Here is a 16,083-nt window from a genome sequence, read left to right as displayed (position 1 = left end):
CAGAATTTCTCAGATGGTTTTGTTTACTTTAAAAGCTTTCTCATTACGTTTATGGTAGAACCTCTATATCCTGTCCCAAAATGGTTCCAGTGGTTTATATAATTAAAGAGCTGATACAATTTGTTTCGCTTCTCAAACCCTGGAGCTTTGGGTATTTTACTGTGATACGCAGAGAAGAAAGAGCTGCTAAAGCCACCGAACATGCCAGCAATTGCCAGCTCAAATTCTGAATGGCCATAAAAGCAAGCAGGGTCAAAGATAATCGGCCCAGAGTCGTCCTCAGCCACGTTTCCTGCCCACAGGTCCCCATGCAGGAGAGCAGGAACAATTTCTACGTCACAGAACATCTCGGGAATCTTTGGCTGAAAGAGCATGAACAAACACATAACAGCTCAGGAATTTTGAAAAAAAAAATAAACAGATTAAATAAGAATAATACTACAGAGTGTGAGAGACAAAACTGATCAAACACTGCCTGCTTTCAGTCCTCATGGAGAGCTTTGGAAGTGGTGTCAAGCGCAAACCTCAACTACAAGTCAGTACTGAATATTCTTACTTATTCTTGACGGTGCTTAACAAATCATTTCCTTAACCCTAGTATCAATATCCAGTGTTGATATATTGTTTCATATATGGACACTAGAAATATAAAATAAGTTTCATTTAAAATAAATGGTTTAAGTGGTAAAGCAGATTACATACAGCATGCTTTTTTCTCCCTGACGTGCTATCATGGGAACATTAAATTTTTATGCAGCTTGACTCTTAAACACAACATTCTATTTTATCATTATTAACTAAATTGTAAAAAATACATTTCAATGCTTAAGGGCTTATTTTTAATATTTGTTTAAAAGACTGAAAGAGCAACCTGAATTATTTTCAAATGACTGACAGTAGACCAGCTATGAAGTTATTCCTGTTCGCTAAAAGCCTTGTAAATGTGCTATAAGGCATTTAAAATTCCACATACAGAAAGTACATACTTTCTGTGTTCACAAATAACAGATTTAAGACATGGTTCATACTTTTAGCTGCGACCAAAGTTCTCTTGCTTCTCTGTCTCCATAATCTCTTTCAATCAAATCCAACTGAGCTTGGAGTCGGTGGCGTACAAAGAAAGAAGGCCAATCACTCTGCCATTCATTCACCTTAAAAATACGATGCAGAAGTTTATGATAAACTATTTTAACATAGTCAGTGTTAATAATACATAAATAGCAAGTTAAAATGTTAACTGCTGGCACAACACTGAACAATTTTACTAGATATTTAGTTGATTGTTCAGCTGCGAGTAGTGTTTTTTTCCACGCTTAGGTGGGGCTGCCCTTAGCATGAGGTTTAAGTTAAGATTCTGACTATCTTCACTCATTCAGTTTCTTAATCATGTATTTTAGAGGGAGGCTCTCTCATAAGCCTGTTTTAGTTTTTCCATATTATATTCCAGCTGTCCAAGAGGACAGTTCATTTTTATTAGGTAATGCATTCCCAATTTGATCAAAAGGTACCACATTCATTTCACCATCAGCTCAAAATGAAACAGTGAGAGCAAAGCTGTGAGCATAAAGCTGAATGCAACAAAACAAGCTGTTGTACACAGAGCTTGCAAAGCTGCAGGGATACAAACTTCACAGACATGAACATACCTGTGCTATGTAGCCACAGCAAGTAGCTGTATGGAATCCAAATTTATCCACATACTGAGACTCAGAGTGACCTGCACCTTTACCTAAGAAATAAAGACAACAAGTTTAAAGATCATTACACAGAGAAGTCTGCAAATACAGAATTAAATTTCAGACAATACACATAACAAATAAGTATGGACACTTATAAGTCACACTTATTTTTTGTCACAGCCCTTTCTAAAAACAAAAAAATATGTATCTTAACCTCAAAAATATTGAATAGACACAGAGGCAATTAGTCACAGTTGTGCCCTTTTTTGAATAACTGAGTTACACATGGACAAAAGAGTCTTTATCTCTGATTCAAAGCGGCATTCTAAGCCACTGTTCTAATACTAGAATATGCTGCCATTAAGAATGGCTTATTTTTGATTCTTATATTATTTGTGACTTGCCATTAATCTGACTTTCTCTCAAAAATAATGGAACATAATATGTATACCACTACAAATCAAACTGTCCATTCTTGAAGTCACAGAAACATGCAGAAACAAAATCAGGCATCAGGTTTTAATACTAACCACTGTAAAAGAAATAGAATTCCTTGTATAGCTTCCAGTTTTGCTCTTTTTTGCCTTAATCCACTTTCCAAAGAACAATGGAAGGTACTTTCACTGATGTCAGTGGAAAATGGATCGTCATCTTACAACAATAAATTGTAATTCCTTTCAACAAAGCAAAAATTGTTATAGATTAGATTATGTATTTGAATTCAAAAGTCTCTAATATATTTAAAGAGGACTTTCATTGTGTTTTTACTAAATGGGACCAATTTTGTAGTAAGTTAATTGTTTGAATTGACAGATAAAAATAAAAAAAGAGCATGTCTGTAAGATCAAGACATTGACTGGCTGAAAGTTTTGCCTCGTACTGAAAGAGACGTCTAGCCCAAATCTTTAGTACGGTTTAAGATTTCTTGAAAGCTATAAATATCAACTATTAGCATTATTTCTTACTAACTTCCAGTATCAACATATTTTTATATAAAAACACATGTGCAAATGAAGAATTAAAAATATATTCACTGAATATTGTCAATTTATTTAATGCATATAATAGTATATACATACACTATATAACAGTATATACATATAGCAGTAATTATAGTTACTCTGTATATTATGCACTTTTGAGAGGTTTGGCATGGGAATAGGAGGTATCTTATGAGACATCATTAAAATTACAGTGCAGAACCAGTCACAGCCGATGCACTATTTCCTTTCTTTTTAGTGCATGGTATCCATACTATACCAATTGTGTGTTCCTCCTTTCTCAGTTTCTCTCCAAGCTTCTGGTTATACAGGTGAAGATCTGCTATCTGCTCTCCAAGCTTTGAAGAATATCTGCAAGTTTCAATAAAATAAAATAACATAAAAAAGACAAGGGATGAAATATTACAGGAAAAAAAGAAAATCCTAATTCAATAAGAAAATCCTAATCCAATATGAACAAGTATGGGGTTCTGCATTTGTCAGGAATACTCAGTTGCACAAATACATAATAGAGAGAAAATGGCTAGACAGCAACTCTTTTGAAATGTTGAAAGGACTAATAAATCTGTGCTAAATCTGTTACGAATGCTTTCAACTGAGTTGCGGTCTAGCCGTAATAGAATGAACATTAGTCAATAATATGCTCTTGCATAAAAAGCAAACATAACCCAAGGTTGTAAAATAGGAGCATAATGTGAAAGCCAGCAAGTAATTCTGCTGGTGAACTCCACACTAACAAGCAAAGAACAAAACATGAGAACCTAGTTTTGGACCTTGCACTTTTAAAATCAATTGGACAGAAACAAGGTTAAGGCTACAAAATAAGTCATGAGCAAAACAACCAAAACAAAGAGTTAACTTAAGGTTGCTTAACCTTAATAATAATAAAATACTAAAGAGAAACAGTTTCTGTGCATAGGTACCTATGAGTATAACCATAGGTAATGGCTGCTGCAACAAAGGGAACAATGTACTCTGCACACTCTAGAATAGACAGAAAAGAAATCACGAGCTTAAAACTGCAACAAAGATGGTTCAGGTTAGATCTTAAAAAACCTTTCCTAATATTAGCAGTAGTAAACAACAGCCAGGCTGTTAGGGGAGGCTCTGGAACCACCGTTTTTCTCCCGGTAAGCTGGCAAACAACTACCAGAGGACACATATGCATCACTACATTCCCTTACAGCAGGGGAAGGAAGGTAACGACTCTTGAAAACCTAATTCCACTTTCAGCTTAGTTTGCTAAGGAAACAAGGCTTATGCAGACCTGTCATCTAACTATTTCTTCTCTGCCCCCGTGCCTTTGAGTTTGTTGACGAGTTTTGACTGTGTTCGATACAGGGGCAGAGGTCTCAAAGACACAGGGAGCCTACAGATTTATTGCAAACTGATGTAGGGTAAAGAGGCACATATGGTTGGCTCCACCAGGCACTCCACATAGCTCCAGAGCGGCCACAGGAGACGGGCAGACGTACTTGTTGAGATGCTTCATCTTCAGGTACTCCATGACAAACATTGCTCCTCCTCCAGGAAGGTCAATCACCTTCATAGGCTGAGGCACTCTCACGGTGCTGGTTTTCTGAATAGCTTCCAAACTCGCCATTTCCCCTTCAAACATCTTTCTAGCCTGCCAAGGAATAAGAATATCCTTGAGCTAAACTATGGACACCTGCAAGAGATACTTAGAAATAATAGCCTTGTTTTAACAGTAAACCCCTCCTGGGAGCAGAGCGTAGCTGCAACGAGGTTCTAGTCCACGCAGGGAGATGTCGTCCATGCAGGGCCATGGCCACCAGATGGAGTTGACAGAACAAACATTAAATCTGTACTCTGTACTGTTAAGTTAGAGATGCTGTTCTTCACAGCAGTGTTTAGATGTTTAAGATATTGATACTGGGTTACAAAACGATTTAGTACAGTGTTTATTTAGTAATAGAAAAGTCAAGAGCTCAGCCTGAAAAACTATAATAATCTTACTGTTACAAATGCAGAAAGCAAAGGAGAAGCTTGAAAAATCTGTCGCTTTCCAAGAAATGCATGTGTTTTAGCACTGGCACCCTTTATTTTCTCCCTCCTTCTCTTTTTCCTTCCTACTTTTCTATCCTCCCACCTGAAATATGAAAAGGAAAGCAGTGAATGTAAATTTAGCCTTAAGCTTTTCCAGACTGTAAATACTACAGAAACAAATGGTCGTCGGCCTTTTTTTTTCCTCCATAAGGCCAGTTCCTGTCGTTGAGGGCTATCACAGTGCATTATAGCACACGTAGCATTAACCAAACACACTGCATTAATATTTGATGTAACATATACTACAGGTTTCAAAAGAAAATTGAAAGAGAAGCTTGAATAACCCAAAGCTTAAAAATACACAATTCTCCATCATTTACAAGCAACTAACTTTGAAAAATATATATTGCTCTCTATATAGAATCATATTAGTTGTTAAATATCTTCCTGCATTACCTGAGACTTGTGGTTGATCTTCACAAATACTCGTCCATGGTCCGTTTCATAGCCTTGTCCTTGGCTGATGTATCCTCCTCCCGAGCTTCCAAATGCCTTCAGAATGGAGGTTTTCAATTCTGTTTTCAGTATCTTTTCCATGGGGATTTCCTGGCTGTTGCCCCTGTTCCCTGCTAAACCCACTGCAAAACAAGATTAAAGGTCTGGGTCCTTCTCTCACTGTCACACTGCTCTGAGGTAGAAAGGGCCACCCACCAAATCGAAAAATAGCAGCTAAAACAAAAAGCAAATCTAGCAGTAATGTCGAAAAATGCTTTAGTTTTCCAGGGGCTTTTATAGCTTCGAATGAAAAATAACCTTTAGAAACATTTGGTAGAATAAAAACAGAGAGGCGTGTTCCGGGGTCCTTTCACAACCGTCCTGAGAGCTGCTGGTATTTGTAGTTTGCACTTGTTTTTCTATTTTAAGCTCTGTTTTCGCATTGGCAGAGAGGTGTTTTTTAAACAGCGCCACTAGAGGGAGCTTGAAGGCAACAACACGGCCCGTGCACACTGGTGGCAGTGACTGTCACCGCTGAGGTATGAAAACCCCGACGCTGCAGCCCACGGGACGCGGATCGGCCCCGCTGTGACCATGGGCCAGGCCGCAGACAGCGGCGAGGGCCCCGCTTCTTCTCCTGCCCCTGTCGGGACTGTTTGGGCCCCCCGGGGCCTCCGGGGACGGGGAGGCCCCACGGGCTTTCATGCCCCCCTGGGCCTGCACTGGGGACGGGGGCCCCACGGGCTGCCCCCCTCCCTGGCTCCGCCCTGCCCTTAGGCTCCACCCATTCTTTTGGCTCCTCCCCCCAGAGGCTTGGCCCCGCCTCTGGCCCCACACGTGTCATGAGCGGCGCCCGTCCTCGGCTGGGCCCCCTGTGCCCGAGAAGGGGCGGGTCAGGGAAGAGGGCTGAGACTCAGTGCCCCAGAGACCAAGCGGCTGCGGGGAAGAGCCAGGGAGAGCACAGACGCTGCGGGGGTTGAGGTGACAAGACAGGCGCAGTGTCAGCCCGGGTGTCCTAAAGCTCCTTAGAGCCCCGAGCTGTGTTGCTGCGGTGCCCTGGGAGCGCGGGGCCACCACCGAGGCGCTACGGGGAATCAAATTCCGTGGCAATGAGGCCGCGGGCGGCGCTTCGGGAGCTCCGTTCTCAGCCCCGTTTTGTGCCCGGCAAGGCCGGTCCGTACAGAGAGGCGGGGCTCGGGGGAGCAGGGGCGGAGCCGGCCGCGGGGGCGCGGCCAGGGACCGTGGGGCGGGGCTGGTGTTCCTGTTATCCAGAGACCCGGGAGGCGTGTGGGTTCCGCTGCAGAGTGATGCGATGCTAATGAGATGCTAACGAGATGCTAATGAGACAAGCGCTCGTGCGTGTTGTGGGGGCGGGCATGGCCACCGAGGGAGGGGCGGGGCCTCCGCCGGCTCACAGCCACTGGCAGCATGAGGGGCGGGGCCCTGGGGGCGGGGCTCTTTCCCCGCGCCTGCGCGGACGCTCCAGTCCCAGCGGGTCCCGCCGCGCTGCCCGCTGCCCCCGCACCGCCCGGCCCCAGATAAGCGGCGGCGGCGGCGGCCGCCGGGCCGGGGCGGAGCGGAGCGGCGGCTCCGGGGCCGGCCCTTGAAGGAGGCGGCTCGGGGCTGCGGGGCGGTCGCTGCCGGCGCTGGGAAATAAAGGCCGAAGGGCCGGAGCGCAGCGGCCGCCCGCCCGCCCCGGGGCTGCCCCGCCCCGCGGGCTGGGTTCCCCGGAGGGGCCCCGAGCCGGGTCCCGAGCACGACCCGCCCTGACCCCCTTCCCGCCCCCCAGCGCACACGGGGATGGGGAGGGCTGAGACCCCTCTGAGTGTGAGAAGAGGGGCAGGTTGGGGGGTATTTGCCTCCCTGCCCCAATGCTGCGTTTCTGGGGCTCCCCCACGGGCTCAGGGGCTGCTTTGGGGCTCAGAAGGCGGCGATTCAGCCCTGCATTTGGGGTTGAAAGCCAGCGGTTCAATCTGACTTGTAACAGCTCCCAGCTCTCTCATTTCAGACCCCAGATTGCAGAAAACCTCGCTGTCAAGAACTGAATGTCCAAAAAGGAGACAGAGGAGCCCTAAAACTTTGTTCAAATAAAGGGAGAGTTCATTGGGCATATCCCTGTCTCCCAAATTGCTGGAGGACACAGCCCCCGTTTTATCCTCATTTCCCGACCGAGGTAGCCCTTTCTTTTTCCCCACTGGCCACGGGACTCAGAAGTTACAGCCTTCCTGTTCCACCTACACCAAACTCCCGGCCTCCTTCCATCTGTTCTCACCTGAGCTCATCCGCCTGCCCCGTCCCCCCGCCAAAGAAGGGGGAGCAATTTCCTTCTTTCTTGGCAGATGCTCTTTTGTCCCGCTCACTCTCAGCCCTGCTCAGTCTTCCCCCTCTTTTTGTCCCGCTCATCAGCCAAAGAATGTGGGGGAATCCCCGTATTTGTGAACACACAAACTGGTGTGTTCCGCTCACATATTGTCCAGTGCGTGTACAATGTGGCAGTGAAATCAGGGGCTGAGAGTGAGGGTGCCATTGTACTCCAAGAATATACAATTTACTTGAAAAAGTCCTTTTTACAGGAAATAGAGTTCTGGAATAATACTGCTTTAAGTATCCCACAGCAATGGCAGTTGTGTGACTGAATGGCTCTGGCCTCTGATGTGAGTTCCGATGCATTATATGCAACTTTGCCAAGAACTTAAAGGTACAAAACTCTAAAAAGACAATCTGTTACTTACCAGAATAGAGTATAATTACTGGAAATAATTATTCTGCAATTGTAACTGGGTACAGCTTTGAAAAAGCTTTCAAAGGGCTTTCACTTTTGTTGTTGGTGACTTACAGTGTGATTTCTGAAAAGCAGCCCTTCCCCTCACCCTGGCAGCTCTGGCACATGTTAGGAGTTGAACACCACGTGTTTTCCAGCCCCTCCATAGATACTACCTGGGCACATGGTCCCTCTTAGAGGTCTTCTTCTGTGCTGTGGTTCAGCAATGCCCACAAATAGCACCTAGCTCTACATTCCTCAGGCCCCAGGATGCAGCAGTTTCGGAGGAGAGCTGGCTTACTGTGCATGCACTGAGCATCCAGGGGAAACTATACCGAAACGTTGGTTGGTTGTTGTGTTATACACCTGTGATTTAACTGCAGAGCTCTGAAATGTACATATATCTTCAGTTCTATTTCTGGTTTTACTGCCACATCTCAGTGCCCCAACCATTGATGGGACAAATCTGAAACTCACCTCTGCTCTGGGCAGTGTCTGGTCTCAGGGCCTTGAGCCCAGCGGTCCTGGCTGAGAACATGTTGTTTCTTGCAGTGAACCTCTTCCCTCAATTCATAGAATCATAGAACCACAGAATGGTTAAGGTTGGAAGGGACCCCTAGAGGTCACCTAGTCCAACCCCCTGCACACGCAGGGTCACCTAGAGCACGTGGCACAGGGCTGCGTCCAAGCGGGTTTTAAACATCTCCAGAGAAGGAGACTCCACAACCTCTCTTGGCAACCTGTTCCAAATTCCTGCCATTAATTACGAACTGGAACTTTGGAAAACTACTGAGGGCCACTGGACTGCTGCCACTTCCACCTGGCAAGAGGGAGCACCAAGGCCGTGAAATGCAGGGATTGCAGGGAGGCTCTTCAGGGCAGGGGTTCCCTCTGCTTTCACAATTGCAAAGTCTGGCTCCAGCTGTGTCTGGCTGCCTCTCCTGCAGCGGAGATTGGATTTTCCTGCCCAGCCTCAGCACTTCCACTCTGCTAGCCAGCCTGCATCTGTGGTTTCCTCCTCTTATTCCTATGGCAAATGCTAAGCTCTTAATTCCTAAGTAAATATGTCGTTCCTGGCTTTTCATAAAAGCCAAGCACAACTGACTAGAATGACAGAATAACAGCAGCTGTGTGACCTAGATTCAACAAATTGCACTCTCTCATGTATCTTCAGGGGTCTTATGTCAAAAATATCTGTTTTCTTACTGCTTTATCATGTCAAAATGTTTGGTTTTCTCTTTACTCTTATTAATTTAGAACTAACTGAAAGAAGCAAGCTGTGCTTATGCTGAAGTTACTGCATTATCTGTTGTATTATACATGATAGAAGAAGTATAAAGTCAGCTAGGGTCCTGCAACTGAGCGGCACAAGGCAGGTGTGAATATTTACATATAACTGCCTTGAGAAGTGGCAGGGAGTGAGCTGGATTGATCCCGGTGCCGTGTCAAGCTCAACATGGAATCACAGCTAACGGAATGGGGTCACCTGAACCTGCTGTGCCACCACATTGCTCAAATCTATTCCAGCCTCGAGTCTGTGCTCGAGGTGACTGAAAGATGAACATGAGCAAGGCCGCTGTCCATCTGCATGCCTGAATGTGGTTGAAGGTGGTTTCCAAGGATATCCAAGGTATCCAAGCATTTCTGCCCTTTCCAGGGTTTCGCACAGCACAGATTCACTTTATTTGATAAAACAAAGCCTAAGAAATGGTTTAATTGTCATCTCTGAAACTCTGAGTTTTAAAAAAGAGGTGGGAGGGGTCTCAAGTTTAAGAATGATGTTGGTATTAGAGCAGAATATATTAAAACTCCAATGTTTTGTCCTATACCTGGAGGCATCGCTGAGCACCACCGCACGTGGCCTCCGAGCTTCGCTGAGCTCACCTACCTTTGCGAGGACAGTAGGGAAATAAGTCGTGCGTTTTTCTTTTATTCCCAGGTGGGTAATTTCATTTGCACATTTCATCTTGCAGATTGCAGAGCTGGTTCCTGTGTCCAGAGCCAAATGATTTATTCCTTGGCAGTGTATGGGCACTTGGAGCATAGAGAAGGGATCTCTTTTGTTATAAAGTTCTTTCCTGGATGTTTCCAGGAATATCATTTTAAGATGTTTTCATGAAGGAGCAGCTCTTATATGCATAATGTCCACAGAAGATAAGTTGTGTGAGTGGAGCACAAAAGTCAACAAAGGGTCCCTAAGAAGAATTGAATATGGTCCAACAGAAATGCGCACATGATTGTGGGGAATGGGAAAAAAGAAAATGGGGAATTTTGGTGTCCTGGCTCAGTTTGTGATCAAATACATATGTTGCCTATGCTGTACTGCAATTTTATGGTGTGTCTGAGATGTTTTGAATACAGAAATTATTGAAGTTTGGCTTTGAAATAACTGAATCCTGCACATAATTTGACTGTTTCACAACTGTCTTAAATTATGCTCTAATTATGTAGTATTAATAACATAATTATTTGTCCTTATTTATGTATGAAAAATCTAAATACAGTGCCTTTTGGCTAACCCCATTTGCCCTTCTGCCTTGTATTTCAGAACAGCGGGACTGCTTATATTCATTACTTGCCTGGGTCAACTGTTTAACCCCGTTTTCTCTGTGTTATTCTGATTAAAAAAAGAAACAGTTTAAAAGGCCAAATCGAGTTATAATTTTGTTTACTTTTACATAATGTCATACTAAGGGTCAACCACTAGCCTCTTTATGATAAGCTGACCCTTTTCCCTTAAGCACAATGAATGCTGTAGGTCCGCATCCCTTGACGGATCTTCCTTGGACCAAACACCCCTTGACATGGTGCCTGGTGAGACACTGACCCACTCTGCTGGCTCTCACATCCTCCTATCTGGCTAGGAGCAACTATTTATAATTGCCAGCAGTTTAGACCTCTCCGAGCTGCAGTTTTCATCATGGAGTTTAAGAGATCCTGTGAGGTCTTTCCTGTATGAAAGGCCACTGACCACCCCAAATCAACTAATGGTTTCTGGGTTGTCATTCCGTGCTCTAGTGAGGGGCTCTTCTTTTGGTTTGCTTTGAGCATGCAGCACAAGGATAACATTGGGAACCCCACTTTCCTGCATTGCAGGGACAGGCGAGGTGATGTTTCTTGGCTGCCTTCTCCGCATCGCACAGCATTTCATGGGACTGTGAAGATGTCTGTTGCTTTTCCAGGCCCTTCCTACTGCAGCTCATGTTTCATCTTCGTTTCTCCTCTTTGCATCTTTTCAAGTGCTAATCTATGTTTGAAATGTGACATGATCTGCACACAGATGTGGGCACACTGCGGATTGCCACAGCAGCACAATGTTATTATTTTGTTCTCCTCTTAGTAATTCCCAATGTTTGGTTTTCTTTTGTGGCTGCAGGTAGCACTGAGCCCATTTTTGGGAACCCTAATCATCGCTAGCGGTGCTAGCTGATCTAGTCCTTGCTCTCTCCCCTAGTCCTTGCTCTCTCCCTTTCTTTAGCCAAAAGTCCTCTCCTACTCCTGTCATACACAGGAAAAAAAAATAGGCATCTTTCCGTATTAATACTGCTGCTAATAAAAAGGCAGTAATGGCTCTTATAGGTATATGTGTATTTTTAGAGCAGGAAGGGAAAGTTGTAAGACTTCAAATCATCTTTTTATTGTCTGTCTTCTCCTTAGTGAACAGTCTTGTGAAATAATGAAGCTGTGAATTGACAGTCTTGTATCAGCAAGTTACCAACTTGCTATATTTTTTTCTCTGAAAATCACATCTGTTGCACAATCTGCACGATTTCAGCTAAATGTTAGCAGAAATTATAGCAAAAGGAAAACATGTGCAAATAAGTGAGCATCCTGTGGGATTTAGACTGTAATGTACTGTATTCTGGGAGTGCCTTATGGAGGAACAATCTCTGCAGGCAGGCAAAGTCTGCTAAAATCAATGTTGGAGGAAATGGTGTGAGTCTTCAGGCAGCCCCCGGATAGAGCAGATAGATGGGTCGGGGGAAAAGAAATCTGTGCCTTCAGCAAGAGTCAGACTTCGGAATAAAAAAGTTGGTTGAGAACTGGAGATTGTTTGGATAAACAGACCAAAATCATCTTTATACTTGTCAGGAAAGAGAAGCTGTACTCTAATGACTTTTGGCTGCAAAATAGGATTAAATCAACAAATGCTACTCTGATTTTGCACAAGAGGTTGGGGTTTATCACTAGCTTAGTTGATCACTGAATCATCAGGGTCACAGAAATGTGCTTCACGTACCAGGCACAGACATGTGACAAACAAAAGCTTGGACCTCTTCCACCTGCACTTTATGTCTTCTGCTCCATGATCCTTTTCGCTTCCTGCCAAGGGGCTTTGGAGTGTGGCATCTCCAAACTGACTGTGCTGCAACCATAGGACGTGCCCCTTCTGCAGGCCTGAATAGTCCTGCTGGGACCCCCACATCTGCATTCTTCCTCCTCCATTCGGATAGCAGGAAAATATACCATGGGAAGCAGTTGCTTAGTGTCCCTTCCTGGGAAAACAGAAAGTGTATCCAGCCTCAAAGCGAAGGTCTGGTGATTCCTAGTGTGTTTACTGTGAGCGGGGCAAAGTCCATCCTAGTGTAGCAGAACTGTTGTTGTTCTGCGGCTTTCACACTGTAGCTGAGCCTGAAGTACTTGTGTTCCCAAGCATCTCACACTCAGAAAGATTATGTCAATCTGTTTAAATATCCACTGAGCACTTTTAAAAAAGAACAGAAAAAGGGGAAATTAAAAAAATAGGGAACCCAGAAATCGTTTTGAAAAGTTGATCAAATTCAGACAAAAAACCCTATAGCCTTAATGCAGATCCTGCCTGCATGTGATGTTTCAACTAGATGTGCTTAGTTATAATGAAACATGTCATTGGTGTCATTGGAAACACATATTACTATATTGAACACTTTCCATTTTAACTTCAGAGATTAGTTTAATCTTTGTATTATGCACAAGCGAATTCTTCTGTTTAAATGTCTCCTTTTACAGAAGATAGGCTGGACTCAAAGGCAATTCTCCTCTGTTGCAGATGTATTTTCACTAGTGGACGTATTCACTGGTAACCTGGGCTGGGAACAGAAAGTCCAAATGTCTTTTGGGATACCTTCCCTGCAGGCAGGGGGTTGTTGAGCTACGAGGCCTGGAATGCTGTCCCCAGGGCAATGCTTCCGCCTCTCGGACTATGAGATCTTCCTGACAGCTGCTGTGAACCAGCTGCTGTCGCCAGGACGTGTCCTTGAGTCATTGTTTGCTCTGAAATAAACAATGGCTTTTTCTTCTGAGCAGTAAAAACAATCTAGCATCCATTTCCTAATATCTCTGTAAGAATCTTGCTTAAATATATAGTATTTTTAAGTACAGAGCATATATATGGAGTACATGTAAGTACAGAGCATTCATACATGAAGGAAGCACAATCACTTGACAAAGCTGACGCTGTGATGCAGCCTGTTGTATTAAAACAAGATGACAGAGCAGGAAGGTGCCATTCACAAGCTGTTTCCAGCACTTTCCCTTGCAGGCTTCTTAGCAAACAGGCACAAGGCGTCTCTCCCTGGATGGAGGAACACGCTGTGCAGCACGTGTAGATCGCACAACATTTGTGCCAGCAGCGAATCTGCTCATTTTGGGTATTCCCAAAATTGCTTTGTCCAAGAGGCCTGGGTGCCATGAGCTATCTTGCAGCCTGTCTTGCACTGCTGTCCTCCTGCCTGGTGTCTTCCTGGGCAGAAGTGTGAAGCTCCTGTTCAAATAACAACTGCGCTGGCTCAGATTCGCAAATGGCAACTTGTGGCCTTATTTCTTCTGTTGGGCTTGCTGACAGGAGGCTGCTGTGTGTGCACATGTTGTTTGTTAGCCCTTCATAGAAATAGTATCTTGAGCCCTTACTGTCCTAAGTACCACCTTCCTTTTCGGAGAAGATGAGAAAAAGGAAGAGAAGAAAGAATTTAAAGGAATTTAATGGGTGTAGCTTTTGAGGAAGAATGCAGGAACTAAGAGAGTGATAAATGTTTTAAATACATTTTCAAGTAGCAGAAGTATAGTCAGAGTGCCTGCTGCCTCTTAGCACTAGTTCAGAAGACTTCTTCACTTGGATGAGGACGACCCTGAGAAAGAAAAAATGAGAAAATAAAATACATGTTGGGGGAAGGAAACCCTGTTCTTGAGTTCAAAAGGGGTTTGATCCTGGTCTCATGGTTTTCTGACTGGTTGATAGCCAAAATAATTGAGAGAGGCTAGGGGCTTCTTCCCAAAGGCCAGGGAATCTCCCAGGCTGCAGAGCATGGCCGAAGTAGCCTTGTGTGTCCAAGGTGTTGCCGCTGGGTCACACCAGAAATCCCTGGCTGGAGGAGCAGCTCTGGATAGCGAATAGCTCTCACTCTCAACAGAGTGTGGCAGATGGCAGCTGCTGCCCTGAAACTGTTCTGTCTTCTCAAAACCCACTTGCAGGAGCCCGTTTCCTCAGACTTTCAGACCACATTCCACTTATTTTGGAGGTCTCAGTGAAACTATCTTTTGGTATTAATTAAAAAATAGAGCTAAAAAGAGTATTTCAAAGAACTAAAGTAGACATGAGAAGGTACTGAAAAGAGAGGGAGATAAATTGTGTATAACTTTATGTGTGTGGTTATAAAATTCAGTTTCAGCCAGGCCAGCATGCCTGCCAGAGGAATTTGAGCTTTTAAAGGAAACATTCCTAATTTAATGCCTTGAGCTGGCACTGTGAGTGTGTAACTGCAGACAAATCATTCAGCGTTGGAATATTTTTCTAATCAATTTTCCTGAACTGTGTGTAAGAGTAGATGGAATTGAGCATGGATAGACTCGAGGGAGAGCAGCGCAGGAGCAGTTTTGCAGTGCTATGATTAAACCAAAGACTGCTGATCTAAGCATGAAGTGTGCTAACAAAATTTGAAGTTTTACGCTACGTTTTAAGGCTCACTCTCCACCTCTTTAATTACTGGAGGTCAGCATACAGGTGCAGCTAGTGGCAAAGGCACAGAGCCTTCCAGAGCAGCACCTCCTCCCTAGGCATTTGCAAACGAAAGCAAAACTCAATAGGACCCACCAGGTTGAAGGTTGCGTGGCAAACTAGGGGACAAACGTGTCCTCGCTTCTACGCTAACAGATATATTCTGCCTTTCTGGCTTGAGCTAACAAGTGAGCTGTGGACTGGGAGCAGATATGTCTCCTGCTGGGGGTAGTCAAAGCTTTTATGAACGGGGAGCTATGCTGCGATTTTTGAGTAGCTGCTGCGACCACTCCATGCTGCACAGGCTGCTGTTGCAAGCACAAGAAGAGCTTAAAGATACATCCAGGGGTGAAAGAGACCAGGAATATTTCATGGTGGCTACGATGGAGAAGGAAAGGTTATCTTATGCACTAAGAGAACGCAAGTCAGGGAGAAAAGCTTATGGCTCTGTGGAGCTATACAGGCTTATAGAAAAGAGGTAAAGGAGTGGGGCCAGCCTCTCCTCAAACCTCTTTCCTGCCATAGCCTTGCATTGTGCTCACTGATAGCTAAAACAAATGTTGATAGTGTGATTTTTCTTCCTTCCTTAAAAAAACTGAGAAGGAAAGAGAAAACGAATGTTATCCTCAGGCTTCCTCTCCCCACTCCCTTGCTGCAATAATTTGTTGGCAAGCTGCACTGCTAAACGTCACTGTTATGAAAGGAGTGATAAAGGTTAAAAACTTTTTTTTTTTTTTTAAGTAGGATATCGTCAGTTGAGAGCTGACCCCCCCTGCACCTTCGTCCTGTTTCATACCACATAAGCCTTTGCTTTTGAGAACTTAATCATTTCCTCCTTCCTTAAAAAAAGCCCCTTTCTCTCGCAGGCTGCAGGCAGCTCATGCAGGATGGTACCTGCCTGGCAAGTAGTATTGCTTCCTAGTGCACCCAGGGTTAGCCTGCTCCCTCTGCCTTTCCCTGCTAAAGGCTGGAAGCGGTTTCAGCTGTGGTCCAAAAGACATGAATGGAGAATAAAAAGTGCTCTCTCAACTGCTTTTACTGTGCCCTCACAGTGCCGGCAGTTCTTAAGAGCTAGGGACGTTCATGGTAGGGGTACGTTTGTGTCTACATCCCTCCTAATGTTAGTTAGCTGGAATTCAACTTGATTTGGGCTGCAGCACCTAAACC

General features: G+C 44.4%; 1 protein-coding gene across 1 annotated transcript; it reads right to left on the bottom strand.

Moving 5' to 3' along the window:
* On the bottom strand, window positions 1-5,389 carry LOC104571856 (fructosamine-3-kinase). The gene is made up of 6 exons (XM_010218993.2): window positions 5,144-5,389; window positions 4,156-4,307; window positions 2,940-3,031; window positions 1,647-1,729; window positions 1,029-1,151; window positions 1-362 (listed from the first exon to the last, which is right to left on the bottom strand). The coding sequence occupies exons 1-6, from the start codon at window positions 5,282-5,284 to the stop codon at window positions 24-26; spliced, it is 930 nt and encodes a 309-aa protein (XP_010217295.2). The 5' UTR covers window positions 5,285-5,389; the 3' UTR covers window positions 1-23.
* Between the last annotated feature and the right edge of the window lie 10,694 nt (window positions 5,390-16,083).

This window comes from Tinamus guttatus, unplaced genomic scaffold (genome assembly GCF_059628265.1).
Source record: "Tinamus guttatus ecotype Peru unplaced genomic scaffold, ASM5962826v1 Tinamus_guttatus_pri_ptg000188l, whole genome shotgun sequence".
NCBI classification, from domain to species: Eukaryota; Metazoa; Chordata; class Aves; order Tinamiformes; family Tinamidae; genus Tinamus; species Tinamus guttatus.
Note: the sequence above shows the minus strand (reverse complement) of the source record. Positions and strands in the feature narration are given on the sequence as shown.